The sequence below is a fragment of the Muntiacus reevesi genome, chromosome 6 (genome assembly GCF_963930625.1).
Source record: "Muntiacus reevesi chromosome 6, mMunRee1.1, whole genome shotgun sequence".
In the NCBI taxonomy this organism is placed as follows: Eukaryota; Metazoa; Chordata; class Mammalia; order Artiodactyla; family Cervidae; genus Muntiacus; species Muntiacus reevesi.
Window position 1 is genome coordinate 31805370 of NC_089254.1, and position 22932 is coordinate 31828301.

Below are 22932 nucleotides of genomic sequence, written 5' to 3' on the forward strand. Positions count from 1 at the left end.
TCTGACATAAATCACAGCAGGATCCTCTATGACCCACTTCCCAGAACATTGGAAATAAAAGCGAAAATAAACAAATGGGACCTAATTAACCTTAAAAGCTTTTGCACAACAAAGGAAACTATAAACAAGGTGAAAAGACAGCCTTCAGAATGGGAGAAAATAATAGCAAATGAAACAACAGACAAATAATTAATCTCAAAATTATACAAGCAATTCCTGCAGCTCAATTCCAGAAAAATAAATGACCCAATCAAAAAATGGGCCAAAGAACCAAACAGACATTTCTCCCAAGAAGACATACAGATGGCTAACAAACACATGAAAAGATGCTCAACATCACTCATTATCAGAGAAATGCAGATCAAAACCACAATGAGGTACCATTACACGCCAGTCAGGATGGCTGCTATCCAAACGTCTACAAGCAATAAATGCTGGAGAGGGTGTGGAGAAAAGGGAACCCTCTTACACTGTTGGTGGGAATGCAAACTAGTACAGCCACTATGAAGAACAGTGTGGAGATTCCTTAAAAAACTGGAAATAGAACTGCCATGTGACCCAGCAATCCAACTCCTGGGCATACACACCGAGGAAACCAGAACGGAAAGAGACACGTGCACCCCAATGTTCATCGCAGCACTGTTTTTAATAGCCAGGACATGGAAGCAACCTAGATACCCATCAGCAGATGAATGGATAAGAAAGCTGTGGTACATATACACAATTGAATATTACTCAGCCATTAAAAAGAATACATTTGAATCAGTTCTAATGAGATGGATGAAACTGGAGCCCATTATACAGAGTGAAGTAAGCCAGAAAGAAAAACACCAATACAGTATACTAACCCATATATATGGAATTTAGAAAGATGGTAACAATAACCCTATATGCAAGACAGAAAAAGAGACGTAGATGTATAGAACAGACTTTTGGACTCTGTGGGAGAAGGCAAGGGTGGGATGATCTGAGAGAATAGCATTGAAACATGTATGCTATCAATTGTGAAACAGATCACCAGTCCAGGTTTGATGTATGAGACAAGGACTGGTGCACTAGGATGACCCAGAGGGATGGGATGGGGAGGGAGGTGGGAGGGGGGTTCAGGATGGGGAACACACATAAATCCATGGCTGATTCATATCAATGTATGGCAATAACCACCATAATATAGTAAAATAATTAACCCCCAACCAATATAAATAAATAAATAAATAAAAAAGGAGTTCATGATCTGAGCCACAGGCAGTTCCTAGTCTTGCTGACTCTTGTTTTAGTGTAATGTATGCTCTTGGTTTATGATATTGTTTATCAGTTTACTAGAAGACCTATAAGCCATACAAAGTAAAATAAAATTTTTTTCTATTACTGTATTTCTCTCTTGGTAATTTCAGTAGTGATTACAACCATATGTTGTGAGCATTTATTAAATGCAAGAAGCTGTATAGACTACTTTGCACTGTATTTTCTCAGTATATCCCTATAGGGCAGTACTATGAGTATTATCTGATTTTTCAGAGATAGAAACTGAGGCCTGAAGTAGCTCACTCAAAGTCACAGTTTGGAAGTGGTACAACTTGATCCAAGAGAGTTTTGACCTTGTAGCCAGCATGCAATACTTTTGGCCTAATCTTTTCTTATTTTCTGATATCCTGTTAATTTGGGGGTTAGAAGTTCATTGTACAGTATCTTAAACTTTCTTCAAGAAAGCATTTATTCATTGGATAAGTAGATGAATATAGGTTTTAGCTCTAATCATTTTTTTTCTCAAAATTAACTTGTTCTTATTTCTTGCCACATTTCCAAATGTATTCTAAAAGGGAAAACTATCTAAATGTGAGGTTTTGCTGCCTCACTGTCTGCTGGGAGATTTGTTTTTCTTCATCGGACAATTTGGAGGTTTTATTTTGTTCTTGTTTCTTTAATATCCTGATTAAAGGATTAGAAAGCTCTTTGCTATGTTTGAGTCACTAATACTGCCCTGAGCACAGAACCACACACTTGGGGGACATAGATTTGCATTCGCTGAATGAGTAATAACTTAGCAGAAGAATTGCCGTCTTTTCTGTAACTGTGTCATCTGTTTTGCACTTTGCCTGTGGCTTCTGTCTCTGGTTCCATCTGAGGATCAGCACAGAGCCTGGCATCAGTTAAAAAAAAATGTGGAGGCTGTGGAAATGACTGGGTGGGAGTCATGAATATTGGATGGAGTCATGAAAATGTGGACTCATGGTTTCAGAGTGGAGATGCTTGTTTAGCTGATACACATGAAGCACTACCCTCCTGTTATCCCCTTTGTGTTTATGTTACTCACTGGATCAACCTTTTTCTTTCATTTTTATTTTATATTTATTGGAATATAGTTGCTTTACACTGATGTGTCAGTTTCTGCTATACAGCAAAGTGAATTAGCTATATGTATACATATGTGTGCATGCATGCTGAATCACTCAGTCGTGTCTGACTCCGTGCAACTGCATGGACTGTAGCCCGCCAAGCTCCTCTCTCCATGGGATTCTTCAGGCAAGAATACTGGAGTGGGTTGCCATGCCCTTCTTCAGGGGATCTTCCTGACCCAAGGGTTGAACCTGCATCTCTTAAGTCTCCTGCATTGACAAGGGGGTTCTTTACCACTAGCACCACCTGGGAAGCCCATATATACATATATCCCCTCTTTTGGGATCAACCTTTTATTTGCACTTAGTATTAGTCAGGTACAATTCAGTTCAGTTCAGTTCAATTGCTCAGTCGTGTCCGACTCTTTGCGACCCCATGAATCGCAGCATGCCAGGCCTGCATGTCCATCACAAACTCCCAGAGTTTGCTCAAACTGATGCCCATCGAGTCGGTAATGCCATCCAGCCATCTTATCCTCTGTCGTCCCTTTCTCCTCCTGCCCCCAATCCCTCAAGGCATCAGGGTCTTTTTCAAAGAATCAACTCTTCGCATGAGGTGGCCAAAGTATTGGAGTTTCAGCTTCAGCATCAGTCCTTCCAATGAACACCCAGGACTGATCTCCTTTAGGATGGACTGGTTTGATTTCCTTGCAGTCCAAGGGACTCTCAAGAATCTTCTCCAACACCATAGTTCAAAAGCATCAATTAGCTAATATTAAAAAATAATGATGCCTGTTTTTTTGAACCTCGAAGTCTCACATCAATTGATAAGTAATATTTGTCTATCTGTTTTCTATCTTTAAGGGGGGCTGTTATAAAAATAGTATTGTAGGAGTACAGAGGGAGCCCCAGTTGGCTGCCTGGAGGGGCAGAAACCCATCTTCAGTTATAAAGAGGGTCACTTTTGAGTTAGGAATAGGAGTTTTCAGGATGAGCACATGGGTTGGTCAGCAACTCCAAAGAAAGACTAGAGTGACAAGAAAGAGGATGAAATATTTTGGGAGTGATAATAATTTTGTTATGGTTGGAAGAGAATGGGTCAAGTGATGAACCTGATAAAATGGGGTGGGGACAAACTGTGAAGTCCCTGTAGTGATAAGGAAAACTTTGGAAAACTTTAATTAGGGTGTAACATGACCAGAGCTTTATAAAAACAATGCTAGTGATAGGTGTGAAGGGAGGAAATTGAAGGGGTGTGTGTGATGACTAACGGGTTATGTATTCTGTCTTCCAGCTTTCTCCTGTGCTTCTGGGGAGTATCTAGAAATGAAGAACCAGGTATGCAGTAAGTGTGGTGAAGGCACCTACTCCTTGGGCAGTGGCATCAAATTTGACGAATGGGATGAATTGCCGGCTGGATTTTCCAACGTCGCAACATTCATGGACACTGTGGTCGGCCCTTCTGATAGCAGGCCAGAGGGCTGTAACAAGTAAGAATCCAAAGGAGCCTTGAAAAGGCTCTTTTCCAGAAAGAATCTTGGTATTGATTGGGATTATAGGTAAACTAACTGCATATGTGCTGTTGAAGCAAGCACTGTAGGTAAACTAATTGCAAATAGTCATATTTTTTAGACAGTCCTTATAAATAATGTAGCTGAATTTTCATGAGGTTAAAGTAATTGCTCTTAGGATATAATATATAGTATGCAAAATGCAATACAGGTATTAGAAAAGCAACTTAGTTTTCTAATATATTTATAACTGTATTAAAGCCTGTAGTATTTCTATAAACTCTTCTCTAATTTTAATGAATATTTTCCATTTTTAAAATTTTCCTTGAAAAGGAAAAATGTATAAGCTTCATTTATATACTTGATGACTTTCTGCTACATAGAGTGGGCTAAACACCTAAGGTAGAAAGCACTTTTACTTAATTTCCACCTTTTTAATAGGAGATTATAGCTTTGCCTGTGACAATATTGGAGGAAGGTTAAATTGTTTTGAAAAAACACAGAATTTTTATCTTTGGGTTCTTACCCTTCCTGTTTTCTTATATTGACTATTTAACATTCCCTTTCTTATGCCTGTGTTTTGTACATTTAAACTTCCAGCCTCTGGCTACCTTCTGACAAGGATGGTCACATTTTTTCCCCTGAGCTAAAATGATTCACATAAAAAATGGCTCACATTTTTTACCCTGAACTAAAGGTGTTGGGGAATTATTTAGCTGTGAAAGTAGATATGTTTGCTCCTTCCTTCCTACCTTCCCTTCACGCCCCTTGCTTTCTAGCAGTCTCTCTCTCTTGGCCAAGAGACATTTTTACTCTTCTGATAACGGTCATTTCATCATATAGAGTTGTGACATTAGATAGCACTGATAGGATTATTCCTCTAACTATATAAAAAGTATATGTATGTGTGTATAAATGTACATACATATGAATGCAGTTGACCCTTAAGCATTATGGGGGTGGGAGTGCCTACCTCCTTAGAGTTTAAAATTCACTTACAACTTTAAGTTGGCCCTTTGTATCCTCCTTTCAGCAATTGTTGGATTCAACCAACCATGGATCCAGTAGTACTGTAATATGTATTTAGTGAAAATCATCTGAGTATCAGTGAACGGTGCAGTTCAAACCCATGTTGATTATGTATGTACATATATTAATACATATATGTGTATATACATGCACATACAGATAACCCCTGCTTTTCCAGAGTTTATTTTATTTAATACATCATTTCACTTTTATGAATGACCTGCATTAGTACCTGTTTTTGTTAACCAAAAGAAATCCAAAGAGGATTTTTGCTTTTACAAAAAAAAGTGGGGTGGGGGGGCTGCAAAAGGCAAAAATGCTGTTTAGCATTGATTTTGCAGCAAATGGAGCTACCCTAGAGGCAGTGTGCACCCTGGGCCGTGAGAGTGGCCCCACTAAGCTCTTTCTGGGAACTACATTCAGCATCTCAGCATCAGGTCATCGTAATGAACTGTATCTGTGGGATCATTGCTTTCTCATAGTTTATTTTGTAAATTAATTTGTGTCCTAAGGTAATTGCTTCTTTGCGTTATACCATTTCAGTTTATGAAAGATTTCATAGGAACACTGTACCTTTGTATAATGTGCAAAACCTTTTGTGTATATAATTTAATTTAAACTCTTTAAATTAAAGAGTTCTTTAGAGGAGAATACCAGCAGGATGTTATAGGACCTCAGATCTTTGTTTTAGTGAGCAGGAGATATTCATATGGCTTTTTTTCCTACTTGGAATTGCTTATTCATTAAAGAAATCGAATGATAAGCAGAAATTTTTCAGTGTATTGAGTATCATTTTCTCAGTGTAAATTTCAGTCTTACTGAAATTAGCAGTCTTACTGCTAAGCTTGTCTCCTTTCCTCCCTCCCTCTCCTTTTTTCCTTCCTTCCTTTCTTGTATCCACCTAATCTTGCTTTCTTTTTACTTCTTTTTAATTGCTTGGATCATATAGAAAATGTGTATTGAACTTTGTAAGAAATTGTCAAAGAGATTTTCAAAATGATTGTAGCATTAGACTCTAGCAGTACATTTGAATTCTAGTTATTTACATTGTAAAATATTGTACACAAGTCTTGGTTTATTTTAGTCTTTCTAGTGTGTGTATGAGAAATGGTATTTCTGTGTGTTTTTATTTGTATTTCCTTCTTTACAAAGGTATTGAGCACCATTCATATGTTCATAGTCCATATGTTTGTGGGGGTGTGTGTATGTGTTAAGTGTCAAATATTTATCCATTTGTTATGTTTTTGGGTCAGTTTATTATTGAGCTGTAGTAGTTCTTTGTGTATGCTTGACATGAAGTTTTGTCATGAATCTATATAATATTTAACCTATACACATATGCATGCACGTATACATATATGTGTGTGAAATAGTTCTTTTATCTGCAGCTTTTGCTTTCTCATTTTCTCAGTGGTGTTCTTAAATGACCAAAAGTTTAAAATTTGAAAAAGTACAATTTATCAATGTTTTCTGTTATGGGTAGTCTTTTGACATCTTTATATATCTTGCAAAGTCTACAAATTGCAATTCTTAAAGTATAATTAATGTTGTTGTTGTACTTTTATATAATATGTAAAGCTTTACAACAGTATAGTTACCTTTATACCCTCATCCTGGTGCTATTACCATATGTCTAGGAACACATCATAAACCCTGTAATACAATGAAATGTGTTTTAAAGAATCAGTTAATTTTTTAAAAATTTGAGAGAAATGTAGCTTTATGTTTTTATTATGTATTTATGATTGTTGATACTCTTTTCTCCTATTTTTCTAAATGTTTATTCAGTATTATTTTTTTAATTTGTAAAATTTTCTTTATAATTTCATGCAAGTCTGCTGCTCATAAATTCTCTCAACTTTTTGAAATCTAAACACATCTTTATTTAGCCTCAGTTTTGAAGAATATTTTGTTGGACATAGGACTCTGGACTTTTACTTTTCTCCTTCTATGTTTTAAAGGTGTTCCATTACCTTCTGAAGTCTCCCTTGTTTGTGATAAGAAAAAAAAAGAATTAGCTGTATTTTGCTTGGTTAGCTTCCTTCTATGTAATGTGTCATTGTTTCCCTGACTACTTGTAATAAGTTCTCTATTTCTTTGCTTATAATGTGTTCTCTATTTCTTTGCTAGTTATGTTGAGATGTGGAAATCTCAGTCCTTTATTATTATTATTTTGTTAGTAAAAACAAAGAATTTGCCAAAAATCTCAATCTCATAACCCAGAGAGAAAGTTAAATTTGAAGAGAAGGATATTAAGTTGTGTTGTCATACAGTCTGGTTGGAAACTTTTTTGGCCCAAAAGTTGACACATGACTCAAAGAAAGCATTGGTTTTCTTTGTATTTTTACTCTGCTTGAAGTTGATTGAGCTTCCTGGATTTGTAGGTTGATATTGTTATTAAATTTGGAAATTTTTAAAGCTATTCTTTCACCAGTAATGTTTTTCTGCCCCCTTCTCTCCCTATTTTCCTTCTATAACTCCATTTACATGTATGTTAGGCCACTTGGTATTGTCCAGAATCACTGAGACTCCATTTTCCCCACCATTTTTTCTCTTATACTTCAGATTACATAGTTTCTATTGCTCTATCCTTATTTCTTTTGCAGTTTCAAACTTGATCTGAAGCTCATCTATTAAATTTTAAATTTCACAAATAGTAATTTTCAGCTGTAGAATTTCCGTTTAGTTTTTAAAATAGTTCTTATTTCCCTTAAAATAGTTGAGATCATTCATCCCTTCACTTACTATATTCTTCTCTTGATGTTTTTTGACTATATTTTTAAAAGCTGTCTTAAATGCTTGTCTGTTTCTTTTGATTCTTTTTTGTCAATTAGGGTCATATTTTACCATTTCTTTGCATTTCTAGTAAATTTTTAATGTATCTTGGCATCATGAGTGTTACAATGTGGAGAATGTGGATTATTTTTTCTTTTGTGTAAAAGATGTTGGATTTTGTTCTGGGAGGCAGCATATTTACCAGAAGAGTGTCTTGTTAAGTCTGGTATTTAGAATTTTTTTAAGGTGGCTCTGTATTGGTTTCACACTTAGTTCTAGGTCATGGTCTTTACTCTAGGGCACACTATGGCCTACTCCCTCTGTTTTTATAAATAATGTTTTATTGGAAAACAGCTGCACTCATTTACTTATGTGTTATCTATGGCTGCTTTTGAGCTGTAATTGCCTAGTGGAATACTGCAGGAGAGATCACATTCTTCATAAAGCCCCAATTATGGACTCTTTGGCCCTTTATGAAAAAGTTTGTGGATACCTATCCTAGGGCATGGCCCTTATTCCTAAAATGTGGCACTTCTGGGGTCTCAGATAAATGTCCAGTGTGGTGATTAAGTTTTCTCCTCTCTGGCTGGCCCGGAGATCCTGAGATACCCATAAAAGTGACCTCTCTGATTTTGACTTAGTTTTGCAGTGATTGTTCTCTGCTAGGCCTGCATACTCCAGCCCTGAGCCTGGGCCTGCAGAGAAGCTCCATGTGGACTTTGGGAGCCCCTGTTTTCTCTGCTTCTCATGCCTGTAAATTCTGGTTATTTCAGCTTCCCCCAAACATTCATCCTTGTTTCTCCACTCCATGAGGCCACTGTGCTCTGCTTGGGAGCTATCTCCCAGTGCCAGAGTCTGGAGAGTGTCCTGAAGAATGAATGAGGTCAGGGTCAATTTGGACTTTGTCTCATGCGTTTTCCTGCTGTCAAGAATCTCAGTCCTGCACTGGCTAGTGTCAATGCCTGAGCATGGCTTGTGTGTTTTGTTTAGTTTACTAGATTGTTAAAGAAAAGGGCAAGTCCAATACCAGTTAATCATGTTGAGACGTGGAAGTCTCAGGCTTTTGTTATTATTTTTTTGGTTAGTAAAAAGAATTTGCCAAAAATCTTACTCTTATAATCCAAATGGAAAGTTAAATTCATAGAGAAGGATATTGAGTTGTGCTGTTGTACAGTCTGGTTGGAAACATTTTTGGCCCCAAAGTTGACACATGACTCACTGTTGATTAATCTAAGAATTAGCTTATGTTTAGATTTACAACCCAACTTTTGTTCATAGTGTATTTCCTTAATCTTTTATTTTTTAGATAAAGTTTCTAATCATACTTTTGCTCCTACTATGTACTGTGACACTGTGATCTACATTTTATTTAGGTTCACTTTATTATTTTTTTCCCATCTGGTTGATCATGTGCTCTTTTTTTTTTTTTTAAACAATTGAAATATAACAGTTGCATAGCAAATTGATATTATGCTAGTTTCAGGAGCATTACATAGTGATTTGACAGTGGCATATATTATGAAATGATCACCACAATAAGTTATTACAATAGTGACCATATTCTTTATCTTGTTTTTTACAACCTCATGACTTATTCATAACTGGAGGTTGGTACCCCTTCATCCCCTTCATCTATTCTGCTCTCCCCTCCCTAGCAACCACAGAAAACTAGTCTGTTCTCTGTATCTATAAGTCCCTTTGTGGTTTGTTTCTTAGATTCCACGTTCTCTCTCTCTCTCTCTTTTTTTCCTGCTCAGTGTTGTGTGGCAACCTGGATGGAAGGAGAGTTTGAGGGAGAATAGATACGTGTATGTGTATAACTGAGGTCCTTTGCTGCTCACCTGAAACTATCACAGCATTGTTCATTGGCTATACCCCAATACAAAATAAACATTAAAAAATATTTAGATTCACTTTAAATGGACTTTTTCTAGGATGATTTCTCCTCTCATAATAAATGGACACCCCTGCCAATATGTGTTTGTAAATCAAACTTTAGATATTATTTGAGAGTAATTCCATCAAAGACTGCTAGAATCAGTGATCAGCTATCTAGTGATTACATTTTGGTGATAAGCAGCAGCTGCATAGCACGTTAGTTGCCTAATCTTACCATGATTTTAGCAAGTTGTGTGCCACAAGACATGAACCTTCTTTTCAAGCAGTGGTGTTGGCCTTTGGGGTCCACATGTGCTTCAGACTCCTCTGCCGTGCTTTGTCGACAGAATGCTTTTAAATCTCAGTTATAGAACTTGTGAACAGAAGAGGTTTCTGAATGCTGACATGAAATGGCTTTGTTTCCACAGCTCTTCTTGGATCCCTCGTGGAAACTACATAGAGTCCAATCGTGATGACTGCACGGTATCCTTGATCTATGCTGTGCACCTCAAGAAGTCAGGTTATGTCTTCTTTGAGTACCAGTATGTGGACAACAACATCTTCTTTGAGTTCTTCGTAAGGCCTTTTATATTCTAGAATTCACTTTTTAAAGGGCATTCATGTATTATTTCTCTTAATCATTTGTTCCCATTTCATTGTGTGCATTGGTTTTTTGTGTTAACTGAAGCTTTCAATAAGAAATATTTACTTTTTCTATAATACTTTCTGGTTAATAATTATTTCTTTACCTCTGAGTTCTCTCCTTGTAAAATAACACTGGGGTTGTTTTCCTTTTGGATATGATCATTAGGTGACCATTTGGTTGAGACTTTTTGTGTGATGAATATATTTCCTGAGATTCATTTAATTTTTTATAGTAATAGATGCTACTTTGTTTAAAAATATGTTTTCACCAGTCTTAGTTTTTATTTTAAAAGATTTTTTCTTCTCTTTTAAATTTTAAATATTTGAATTATTTAAGTGTATTCATGGGTAATATTTCAGAACTAGAAGTGACTATATCTTGCTGATTGTCCCAGTTTTGTACAATATAAAGAAATTAAGGGATGAGGTAGTTGATGTCTCTGGTAAGAGATTAAATAACATTACAGATTGACTATAGGATAAAATAATAGTCTAACAGAATAGACTATTACCACAAAAAAGAGATTAAATAAAATTACAAACTATAGGATAAAATAATAGTCTAACAGAATAGGCTGTTACCACAAAAATTATTTAGCTATTTTATGTAAACTGTACCTAATTGTGCAAATATTTGTTGTGGCAGTGACTCAAATGCTTGAGAAAAATTTGTTCTAATTGACTTCTAAAACCAAAAAAAAAAAAAAGTTTGTTTGTTGTGCAAGTAACTGGGAAAATATCTTGTAAAATGTTTCTGTGGCCCAGATTTCAGGAATAAATGTACTGATAATGCTAAAGCAAATTTATATTGCTCTTGATAATGGAAATTTCTAAATCAAAAGCTTGCTAGGAAGAAATATTTTCCATGAATGTATGAGCCTAAGATTTAAAGTCAAGAGATTCTGGTTCATGTCCCAACTCTGCAGTTGCTGGTTGTGCATTATTGGATAACTAATTTTTCAGCTTTCAACATTCCTTTTTGTAAAGAGGATTGTAGACCAGACTGTTTAAAGACTCTCTTAACTCTTAATATCCTTTGATGAGTTTAAGATGTTAAGCAATATTCAAACAGATTGGCTTTTTAAGTTACATTTTGTTTGCAAGACACTTCTCAGAGTGAATGACTCCAAATTCCATAGGATATTTTTGCAATATTACTAAAACAAAGGTAAAAGGCAAGGTAATTGTATAATTGTTTGAATAAACATTTAGTTGTGTTGTCTATTAAGTCCTTTGAGAGTTGTCAGTAAAGGTATTCTTAAGGCATGAAGTTTCATTGCTTCCTCTCAGTGATGCCTTTGTTCTTCTGGTTATGGATAGAAAAGGGATGGTAAGTTTATGCTTCCTCTTTTATTGATGTTTCAGCTTCATAGGTTGCAATTTATTGACTCAGAGAGTCAGGTGCCTTATGTCCATCCTGCTAGTAGTTAACGGAAAGGGAATGTCTGAAGATTAAAGGATGCAGATGTACCTGTGAACATTACAGATTGAAAGCAGTATAGTATTTAATGTTAGGAATCTGGGAGTTTCATTCAGCTCTCCCCTCCACACATACTTTTTTTCTTTTTTTTTTAATGAAATGATAAAACTCAAACCTAGACAGAAGAAGTGATTGGACCAAGGTCATATCTTTACTGGTTACTTTTAGAGTGAGTAACAAGAGAACTCAGATCTCCAGAATGCTAGTAGACTGTCAAAATAACACTAGATATATGATATACGCTGAGAAAAAAGCTTTCAGTTTATGCAAATATGGACTAAAAAAGGTATATACAGGGTTTATAGCTGTTTAAAAATGGCTTAACACTCGCATTGATTGTCATTATGCTTATAATATAAATATGATACTTAAATTTAGTTAAAGCAAATATCCTCAGTAGCTGATTTTCTCTGGTTTTGGCTGTTAAAAGGATCTGTTTTCTAGTTAGTGAAGTCTTTAGGAAATAGCTCTTATGGAGAAGATATTAATGCTGTTTGTGAAATTAGTCATGGGAATGAATGAAGTGGGAAAATGACTTAAAGAATAGAGAAATAGCCATTTTGTAAGAAATATAGACAGGGAGATATTATTTCAACCCTACTCTGATGCTGACTATTATGTGCTCACTTGCTAAGTCATGACTGACTCTCTGCAACCCCATGGACTGTAGCCCGCCAGGCTCCTCTGTCCAAGGGATTCTCCAGGCAAGAATACTGGAGTGGATTGCCATTTCCTTCTCCAAGGAATGTTCCTGACCCAGGGATTGAACCCGGGTCTCCTGCATTGCAGGCAAATTCTTTCCTGACTGACCTACGAGGAGAAGTCAAGACTGTAAATATAGCCTCAAGAAGTCAAGACTGTAAAAAAATACACAGACATCAAATATGTCCTGTGTAGACCTGGTCAGGAGGTCCAGGAGAGACCTGGAGAGGTATGTCCCAACCCCTAGGTATTTTGGAAGAATTGTCTGAAAAGCACAAAATGTTTGGTGCTGAAGATATTAGCTGTATTTATTGAATTGCTATAGAGTATCAACATTTGTCCTCAAATACCAACTAGGGTCTTTGACTTTGGCTATAGCCACTTACATACACATTTGGGTTAAGTCCCGGGGAACTGAAAGCAAAGCATATTTAATTTACTTATTAATTTAAAATTTAAATGGCCCTAAATCTTATAAAAATAAACTTATTGGGCCTGCAAAGCTTTTATATTTTTGCAATGACTTTTTCTCCTCTATGTGAATTTTCAGTGTTAACTGCCCTCTCCTCCTCTGCCTCCCACACTCCTGCTTACCCAGTTTCTGACTTCTTAATTGGCTTGTCTTTTTGGTACAATAATGAGGATGCTTCACTTAGAACTAGTACTCATACGCATTTGTCACTCAGGCTCCAGAGATCTGGTGTGTTTACTTATTGAGAATTGCTCGTGGCTATTGTTTCCTACACACTGAAAGAAGCTCTTGTAGCCTGTCCTGTGGTGAGTGACACATCTAATTAAAACCACCTTTCACTGAGCTTTACTGGGCCCTTGTGTTTACTCCACAGATTCAGAACGATCAGTGCCAGGAGATGGACACCACCGCGGACAAGTGGGTAAAACTCACAGACAACGGAGAATGGGGCTCTCATTCTGTAAGTCTCTCTGCTCTTCTCTCTCACCAACCCCATTCTTCTCCTTTCTTTTCTCAAATGTATTTTTTAAAGTTTATTTTAAATAAAAAAATTATCTTTTAATTTAGAAATTTCTAGTTAGGGAAGAAGTTGCCCCTAAGTTTCATGGACTTGGGCTCTTTCTAGTATTATTTTTTTCCTTTTCCTTTCTCCTTAGCTCTGTCTCCCTGCTCTTTCCTATCATACTCCAACTCTCCTGCTTTTCAAGGGAAGCATTAACAGGAATGAAGTCTATTCAGAATTAATGTACAGAACCTCTGGGTATGTAAGTTTACAGATGTGGTAATCACATGAAAGAGAATCAGTGACTCCTGGCATTGGATGGATCCTTGAGTTTGAAGCATCACTACAAACAAAGCTAACAATGGATGTGATGGAATTCCAGTTAAGCTATTTCAAATCCTAAAAGAGGATGCTGTGAAAGTGCTGCACTCAATATGTCAGCAAATTTTGAAAACTCAGCAGTGGTCACAGGACTGGAAAAGGTCAGTTTTCATTCCAGTCCCAAAGAAAGGCAATGCCAAAGAATGCTCAAACTACTGCAAAATTGCACTCATCTGGAAAATTCTTTAAGAGATGGGAATATCAGACCATCTGATCTGCCTCTTGAGAAATCTGAATGCATGTAAAGAAGCAACAGTTAGAACCATACATGGAACAACAGACTGGTTCCAAATCGGGAAAGGAGTATGTCAGGGCTGTATATTGTCACCCTGCTTATTTAACTTATATGCAGAGTACATCATGAGAAACGCTGGGCTGGATAGAGCAAAAGCTGGAATCAAGATTGCTGGGAGAAATATCATTAACCTCAGATATGCAGATGACACCACCCTTATGGCAGAAAGTGAAGAAGAACTAAAGAGCCTCTTGATGAAAGTGAAAGAAGAGAGTGAAAAAGTTGGCTGAAAACTCAACATTCAGAAAACTAAGATCATGGCATCTAGTCCCATCATTTCATGACAAATAGATGGGAAAACAATGGAAACAATAACAGACTTTATTTTCTTCGACTCCAAAATCACTGCAGTTGGTGACTGCAGTCATGAAATTAAAAGGCGCTTGCTCCTTGGAAGAAAAGCTATGACCAGCCTAGACAGCATACTAAAAATCAGAGACATTACTTTGCTGACAAAGGTCCGTCTAGTCAAAGCTATAGTTTTTTTCACTAGTCACATATGGATGTGAGAGCTGGACTGTAAAGAAAGCTGAGCACTGAAGAACTGATTCTTTTGAACTGTGGTGTTGGAGAAGACTCTTGAGAGTCCCTTGTACTGCAAGGGAAGAAGATCCAGCCAGTCCATTCTAAAGGAAATCAGTCCTGATTATTCATTGGAAGGACTGATGCTGAAGCTGAAACTCCAATACTTTGGCCACCTGATGTGAAGAACTGACTCATTGGAAAAGATCCTGATGCTAGGAAAGGTTGAAGGCAGGAGGAGAAGGGAATGAAGAGGATGAGATGGTTGGATGGCATCACTGACTCGATGGACATTAGTTTGAGCAAGCTCTGGAGTTGATGATGGACAGGGAGGCCTGGCCTGCTGCAGTCCATGGGATTGCAAAGAGTCAGACATGACTGAGCAATGGAACTGAACTGAGTTTCGTTTACCCAGTTTTCTCTGCAGTCACCCCAAGAAGCAGTTCTCAAAAGTCTAGAAAAATGGTATAGATGAACATTTTCACAAGGAAGAAATAGAGACACAGATGTAGAGAACAAATGTTTGGACACGGAGAGGGGAAAGGGAGTGGGGTGAATTGGGAGATTGTGATTGACATATATACACTACCAGGTATAAAATAGACAACTAATGAGAACCTGCTGTATAGCAAGGAAACGCTACCAAATGCTCTGTGGTGATCTAAACGGGAAGGAATTTAAAAAAGAGGGAATATGTGTGTACATATAGCTGATTCACTTACTGTACAGCAGAATTGAACACAACACGGTAAAGTCCTATACCCCAATTTGATCCCTGGGTCGGGAAGGCCCCCTGGAGAGGGAAATGGGAAAGCACTCCAGTATTCTTGCTGGGATATCTCATGGACAGAGAAGCCTGGCAGCCTGCAGTCCCTGGGGTTGCAAAAATCAGACATAGCGACTAAATAACAACAGCTGCTCTGGTTTATAGTAGTTGTATTTCTTTATTCGTTAGACAATTGACCTTGTCTCTTTGACTCTAATAGTTCATATGAGAAACAGGACCAATTTTACAGAGTTAAATGAGAGGATACATTTGTTATTCAGTCGCTCAGTCATGTCTGACTCTTTGTGACCCCATGGACTGCAGCACGCCAGGCTTCCCTGTCCTTCACCATCTCCCAGAGTTTGCTCAAACTCATGTTCACTGAGAGTATACATAGGGAGGGCCTAACATGGTGCCTACAGTGTAGATTGAACACTGTTTCAATAAGTGACCATCCAGCCTTGCCTTTGTGTTGTAGCAGATACCTCATCCTTGAGTGATTAATATAATGCACCTTTTCAGAGTAATTTTTTTTTATCTGTATGCCTGGATATTAGTACCAATTAAGATCCATTCACCTAAGCTTTCAGTCCTCTGGGCTTTGAAGGTACAAGTAACCCTTGGCAGCAAATACGCTTTCTTCACTTACAAAGACTTAACACAAAGGATAAGTATTTAACATACTGCTTTTCTGACTCTCTGGCAGGGTGAAGTAGTCAGATATGTTTTAATTTTATACTGCTTGAATTCGGCCAGCCAGACTCCATAGAAGAATAAGGGTGGCAAATAAGAAAGCAAAGCACCCTTCAGTTCAGTTCAGTCGCTCAGTCGTGTTCGACTCTTTGCAACCCCATGAATTGCAGCACGCCAGGCCTCCCTGTCCATCACCAACTCCTGGAGTCCACCCAAACCCATGTCCATTGAGTTGGTGATGCCACCCAACCATCTCATCCTCTGTCATCCCCTTCTCCTCCTGCCCTCAATCTTTCCCAGCATCCGGGTCTTTTCAAATGAGTCAGTTCTTCGCATCAGGTGGCCAAAGTATTGGAGTTTCAGCTTCTACATCAGTCCTTCCAGTGAACACTTAGGACTGATCTCCTTTAGGATGGACTGGTTAGATCTCCTGGCAGTCCAGGGGACTCTCAAGAATCTCCTCCAACACCACAGTTTAAAAGCATCAATTCTTCTGTGCGCACCTTTCTTTATAGTCCAACTCTCACATCCATATATGACCACTAGAAAAACCATAACCTTGACTAGACGGACCTTTGTTGACCAAGTAATGTCTCTGCTTTTTAATATGCTGTCTAGGTTGATCATAACTTTCCTTCCAAGGAGTAAGCCGTCTTTTAATTTCAGTAGTTTACTTGACTGAATCAGCATGAAATTGATCGGAAAAGTAATTTGATAAAAATGTTCTGGTGGCAAAGGAAGCAAATATTAGGCATTGTATCATTTAAATTCTGGAGCCATAGAGTCAAATCAGACTATTCTATAAGAACAGCCCTATTTTTCTTTTGTTGCTGTTGGAGTGTTGTTTGTTAAGTAATTTTAAAAGGAAGCAAACTCATTCTGTTACCTTTTTGTTTTCAGAGCCCAGAGATTTACTTATGAATAGTGACAGCAATCAGTATGTAATTGGGCTAAGTGCCTCTCACAATCTAAATTGAGTCTTTTAAATATAAACCAAGTCTTTATGCAAATGATTTGAAAATGATTTTAACTTCTTCCATGCTTGAAGAATTTTCTGTTCCTCCCTTTTTACTGTATTTTTGGGGTTGGCAAACTTTTTTGTTTGTTTGTTTGTTTGTTTGTTTGTTTTTTACAAAATGTGAATTTAAGCAAAGCTTAAGTCTCAATAAGTAGTTGATTTAAATTTGTGGGTTCCAGGTAATTGTGTTTCATTATAATGTGTTGAAAAGTGTATAGGGGATTAGCTTTGATATAGGTATGGTTGGAAGTAGCATGGTTCATCTGAGCCGAGTGTCTTGTGTTCTCTTTACAGGTAATGTTGAAATCAGGCACAAACATACTGTACTGGAGAACTACAGGCATCCTTATGGGTTCCAAGGCAGTCAAGCCAGTGTTGGTAAAAAATATCACAATTGAAGGTATTTCACATCTGTCTCCTTTAGTAGTCGCCTATCCCATTTTATAGTTAGTTAAAATATTGACTACATTGTTGGTTTCACTGGTTCAAGGGGATACGGGACAAAATTAGCAGGTTAGGCATCATATTGGCCTAGAGATTCTGGTTTTATTTCTGGCAAGTTGGCTGTTTGTTTTTCCTGTCCCTAAACTGAATTATTTAATCTGTATGAGAAAGTAAAAATAATGACAATTGTAGGTGTCTTGAAATAAAAGAAAACAATCTTTATTAATAGCCTACTCTTCATTCAAGACTTCATTGTGCTGGCATAGTACTTATACAGGTCATGGCTGTATCCTTAAAAATAACAGTGAAATAATATCTTGGCCTGTCTCCTACACGTTTTGCATCTCTTAACCAACTGTGCATTTTCTGACTCCTGAGGGTGGGCCGTATGGTCTGGCAAGGTTCATTATCAGAGCTACTTTTAATTAAAGCAGTGATTCTCTTTTATTTAACTTTGATTTACATTTTAATATGATCTAAGTGTGCTTCTTCCTGTGAAGATAACTCATTAGTTATAGGGACATCTGCTGGTGATACCTGGAATTACAAACTTGAAGAACAGTCAGCTTTTCCCTGGGTCTCATGGGTCTTGTCTGTATGTAACTAGTGAGCATTGGAGAAAAAGGGAACTGGTAGACACAGAAGAGAATGGTACAGAATTGGAAGGAACCAGAATTTACTCCATTTCTGATTAATGAAGTTGTTTTGATAGCTGAGATTATACACTGATTCTGTTCAGGTCAGTCACTCAGTCGTGTCGGACTCTTTGCGACCCCATGGACGGCAGCACACCAGGCTTCCCTGTCCATCACCAACTCAGAGCTTACTCAACTTCGATCCATCCAACAATCTCATCCTCTGTCAACCCCTTCTCCTCCTGCCCTCAATCTTTCTCAGCATCAGGGTCTCTTCCAGTGAGTCAGTTCATCCATCAGGTAGTCAAAGTACTGGAGCTTCAGCTTCAGCATCAGTTCTTTCAATGAATATTCAGGACTGATATCTTTGAGGATTGACTTCCTTGATCTCCTTGCAGTCCAAGGGACTCTCAAGAGTCTTCTCCAACATCACAGTTCAAAAGCATCAATTCTTTGTGCTCAGCAGACTTTATAGTCCAACTCTCACATCCATACATGATTACTGGAAAAAAATAACCTTGACTAGATGGACCTTTGTTGACAAAGTAATGTCTCTGCTTTTTAATATGCTGTCTATGTTGGATATTACTTTCCTTACAAGGAGCAAGTGTCTTTTATTTTCATGGCTGCAGTCACCAACTGCAGTGATTTTGGAGCCGAAGAAAATAAAGTCTGTCACTGCTTTCATCGTTTCCCTATCTATTTGCTACGAAGTGATGGGACCAGATGCCATGATCTTCGTTTACTGAATGTTGAGTTTTCAGCCAACTTTTTAACTCTCCTCTTTCACTTTCATCAAGAGGCTCTTTAGTTCTTTGCTTTCTGCCATAAGGGTGGTGTCATCTGTGCGTCTGAGGTTACTGATATTTCTCCCAGAAATCTTGATTCCAGCTTGTGCTTCATCCAGTCCATTATTTCTCATGATGTACTCTGCATATAAGTTAAATGAGCAGAGTGACAATATACAGCCTTGACACACTCCTTTTCCGATTTGGAAACAGTCTGTTGTTCCATGTTTGGTTCTATTGCTTCTTTACCTGCATACAAATTTCTCTGAGCTGACTGTGGCTCAGATCATGAACTCCTTATTGCCAAATTCAGACTTAAATTGAAGAAAGTGGGGAAAACCACTAGACTATTCAGGTATGACCTAAATCAAATCCCTTATGAGAAGTGAGAAATAGATTCAAGGGATTAGATTTGATAGAGTGCCTGAAGAACTATGGACAGAGGTTTGTGACCTTGTACAGGAGGCAGTGATCAAGACCATCCCCAAGAAAAAGAAATGCAAAAAAGCAGAGTGGTTGTCTGAGGAGGCCTTACAAATAACTGTGGAAAGAAGAGAGTGAAAGTCAAAGGAGAAAAGGAAAGATATACCCATTTGAATGCAGAGTTCCAAAGAATAGCAAAGAGAGATAAAAAGTCCTCCTCAGTGATCAATGCAAAGAAATAAAGGACAACAATAGAATGGGAAAGACTAGAGAACTCTTCAGGAAAATTAGAGATACCAAGGGAACATTTCATGCAAAGATGGGCACAATAAAGGGCAGAAATGATATGGACCTAACAGAAGCAGAAGATCTTAAGAAGAGGTGGCAAGAATACACAGAAGAACTATACAAAAAAGATCTTCATGACCCAGATAACCACAATGGTGTGATCACTCACCTAGAGCCAGACATCCTGAAACATGAAGTCAAATGGGCCTTAGGAAGAATCACTACAAACAAAGCTAGTGGAGGTGATGGAACTCCAGTTGAGCTATTTCAAGTTCTAAAAGATGATGCTGTGAAAGTGCTGCACTCAATACGCCAGCAAATTTGGAAAACTCAGCAGTGGCCACAGAACTGGAAAAGGTCAGTTTTCATTACAATCCCAAAGAAAAGCAATGCCAAAGAATGCTCAAACTACTGCACAGTTGCACTCATCTCACACGCTAGTAAAGTAATGCTCAAAATTCTCCAATCCAGGCTTCAGCAATACATGAACTGTGAACTTTCAGATGTTCAAGCTGGATTTAGAAAAGGCAGAAGAACCAGAGATCAAATTGCCATCTGACGGATCATTGAAAAAGTGAGTGAGTTCCAGATAAACATCTACTTCTGCTTTATTGACTACGCCAAAGCCTTTGACTATGTGAATCACAGCAAACTGTGGAAAATTCTTCAAGAGATGGGAATACCGGACCACCTGACCTGCCTCCTGAGATATTTGTATGCAGGTCAAGAAGCAACAGTTAGAACCAAACATGGAACAACATACCATTTCCAAATCAGGAAAGGAGTATGTCAAGGCTATACATTGTCACCCTGCTCATTTAACTTATATGCAGAGTACAAGATGAGAAATAATGGACTGGATGAAGCACAAGCTGGAATCAAGATTGCTGGGAAAATATCAATAACCTCAGATATGTAGATGACACCACCCTTATGGCAGTGAAAGTGAAGTACTAAAGTGAAGAAGTACTAAAGTGAAAGTGAAGAAGTACTAAAAAGTCTCTTGATGAAAGTGAAAGAGGAGAGTGAAAAAGTTGGCTGAAAACTCAACATTCAGGAAAGGAAGATCATAGCATCTGGTCCCATTACTTTGTGGCAAATAGATGGGGAAACAATGGAAACAGTGACAGCCTTTGTTTTCTTTGGCTCCAAAATCACTGCAGTTGATGACTGCAGCCATGAAATTAAAAGACACTTGCTCCTTGGAAGAAAAGTTGTGAGTCACCTAACAGCATATTAAAAAGCAGAGATATTACTTTGCCAACAAAGGTCCATCTAGTCAAAGCTATGGTTTTTCCAGAGTCATGTATGGATATGAGAGTTGGACTATAAAGTCAACTGAGTGCTGAAGAATTGATTCTTTTGAACTGTGGTGTTGGAGAGGACTCTTGAGAGTCCCTTGGACTGCAAGGAGATCCAAGCAGTTAATCCTAAAGGAAATCAGTCCTGAATATTCATTGGAAGGACTGATGCTGAAGCTGAAGCTCCAGTACTTTGGCCACCTAATGTGAAGAACTGACTTATTGGAAAAGACCCTGATGCTGGGAAAGATTGAAGGTGGGAGGAGAAGGGGATGGCAGAGGATGAGATCATTGGATGGCATCACTGACTCTATGGACATGAACTTGAGTAAGCTCTGGGAGTTGGTGAAGGACAGGGAAGCCTGGCATGCTGCAGTCTATGGGGTCACAAAGCGTCAGATTCGACTGAGTGACTGAACTGAACTGAGCTAATAGAGCTTCTCCATCTATGAATGCAAAGAATACAGTCAGTCTGATTTCTCTATTGACCATATTGTGATCTCCATGTGTAGAGTCTTCTCTTGTGTTGTTGAAATAGGGTGTTTCTATGCCAGTGCATTCTCTTGGCAAAACTCTGTTAGCCTTTGCCCTGCTTCATTCTGTTCTCCAAGGCCAGATATGCCTGTTACTCCAGATATCTCTTGACTCCCTAGTTTTGTGTTCCAGTCCCCTATAATGAAAAAGACATCTTTTTTGGGTGTTCTAGAAGGTCTTGTAGTTCTTCATAGAACTGTTCAACTTTAGCTTCTTCAGCATTACTGGTTGGGGCATAGACTTGGATTATTGTGATATTGAATGGTTTGCCTTGGAAACGAACAGAGATCATTCTGTCGTTTTTGAGATTGCACCCAACTACTGCATTTCACACTCTTTTGTTGACTATGAGGGCTGCTCCATTTATTCTAAGGGATTCTTGCCCACAGTAGTAGATATAATGGTCATCTGGGTTAAATTCATCCATTCCAGACCATTTTAGTTCACTGATTCGTAAAATATTGATGTTTACTCTTGCCGCCTTCTGTTTGACCACTTCCAATTTACCTTGATTCATGGACCTAACATTCCAGGTTCCTATGCAATATTGTTCTTTACAGTATCAGATTTCCATCACCAGTCACATATACAATTGGGTTTTATTTTTGCTTTGCCTCCATCTCTTCATTCTTTCTGGAGTTATTTCTCCACTGTTCTCCAGTAGCATATTGGGCACCTACCGACCTGGGGAATTCATCTTTCAGTGTCCTATCTTTTTGCCTTTTTATACTGCTTATGCAGTTCTCAAGGCAAGAATATTGAAGTGATTTGCCATTGCCTTCTCCAGTGGACCACGTTTTGTTAGTAGTCTCCACCATGACCTGTCCATTTTGGGTGGCCCTACATGGCATGGTTCATAGTTTCATTGAATTAGACAAGGCTTTGGTCCATGTGATCAGTTTGATTAGTGTGTTGTGGTTTTCATCCTGTCTACCCTCTGAAGGAGAAGGATCAAAGGCTTATGGAGGCTTGCTGATGGGAGAGAAACTGACTGAAGCAGAAACTGGGTCTTGTTCTGATGGGCAGGGCCATGCTCAGTAAATCTTTAACCCAATTTTCTGTTTATGGGTGGGGCTGTGTTCCCTCCCTGTTGTTTGACCTGAGGCCAAACTATGGTGGAGGTGATGAAGATAATGGCGGCCTCCTTCAATAGGTCCCATGCATGTGCTGCTGCACTCAGTGCCCCTGACCCTGCACCAGGCCACCACTGACCCACGCCTCTGCCGGAGACTCCTGAACACTCACGGGCAAGTCTGGGTCAGTGTCTTTTGGGGTCACTGCTCCTTTCTCCTGGGTCCTGGTATGCAAAATGTTTTGTTTGTTCCCTCCAAGAGTCTGTTTTCCCAGACCTGTGTAAGCTCTGGTGGTTCTGTGGTGGCATTAATGGTGACCTTCTCCAAGAGGGCTTATGCCATTCCCAGGTCTGCTGCACCCAGAGCCCCAGCTCCTGTGGCAGTCCACTGCTGACCCATACCACCCATACCGCTGCAGGAGACACTCAAACACAGTTCTGG

The 22932-nt window shown here is 38.3% G+C and overlaps 1 protein-coding gene across 3 annotated transcripts in view; it reads left to right on the top strand.

Moving 5' to 3' along the window:
- Window positions 1–22932, top strand: part of ELAPOR2 (endosome-lysosome associated apoptosis and autophagy regulator family member 2) — a 205291-nt gene that overhangs the window by 118921 nt on the left and 63438 nt on the right. For all 3 annotated transcript variants that reach the window (XM_065938920.1, XM_065938922.1, XM_065938921.1), the window contains exons 2-5: window positions 3631–3826; window positions 9958–10105; window positions 13202–13288; window positions 17300–17405. In XM_065938920.1, coding sequence (XP_065794992.1) covers window positions 3663–3826; window positions 9958–10105; window positions 13202–13288; window positions 17300–17405 — 505 coding nt within the window. In that variant the 5' untranslated portion in view covers window positions 3631–3662. The remainder of the gene's footprint in view (window positions 1–3630; window positions 3827–9957; window positions 10106–13201; window positions 13289–17299; window positions 17406–22932) is intronic.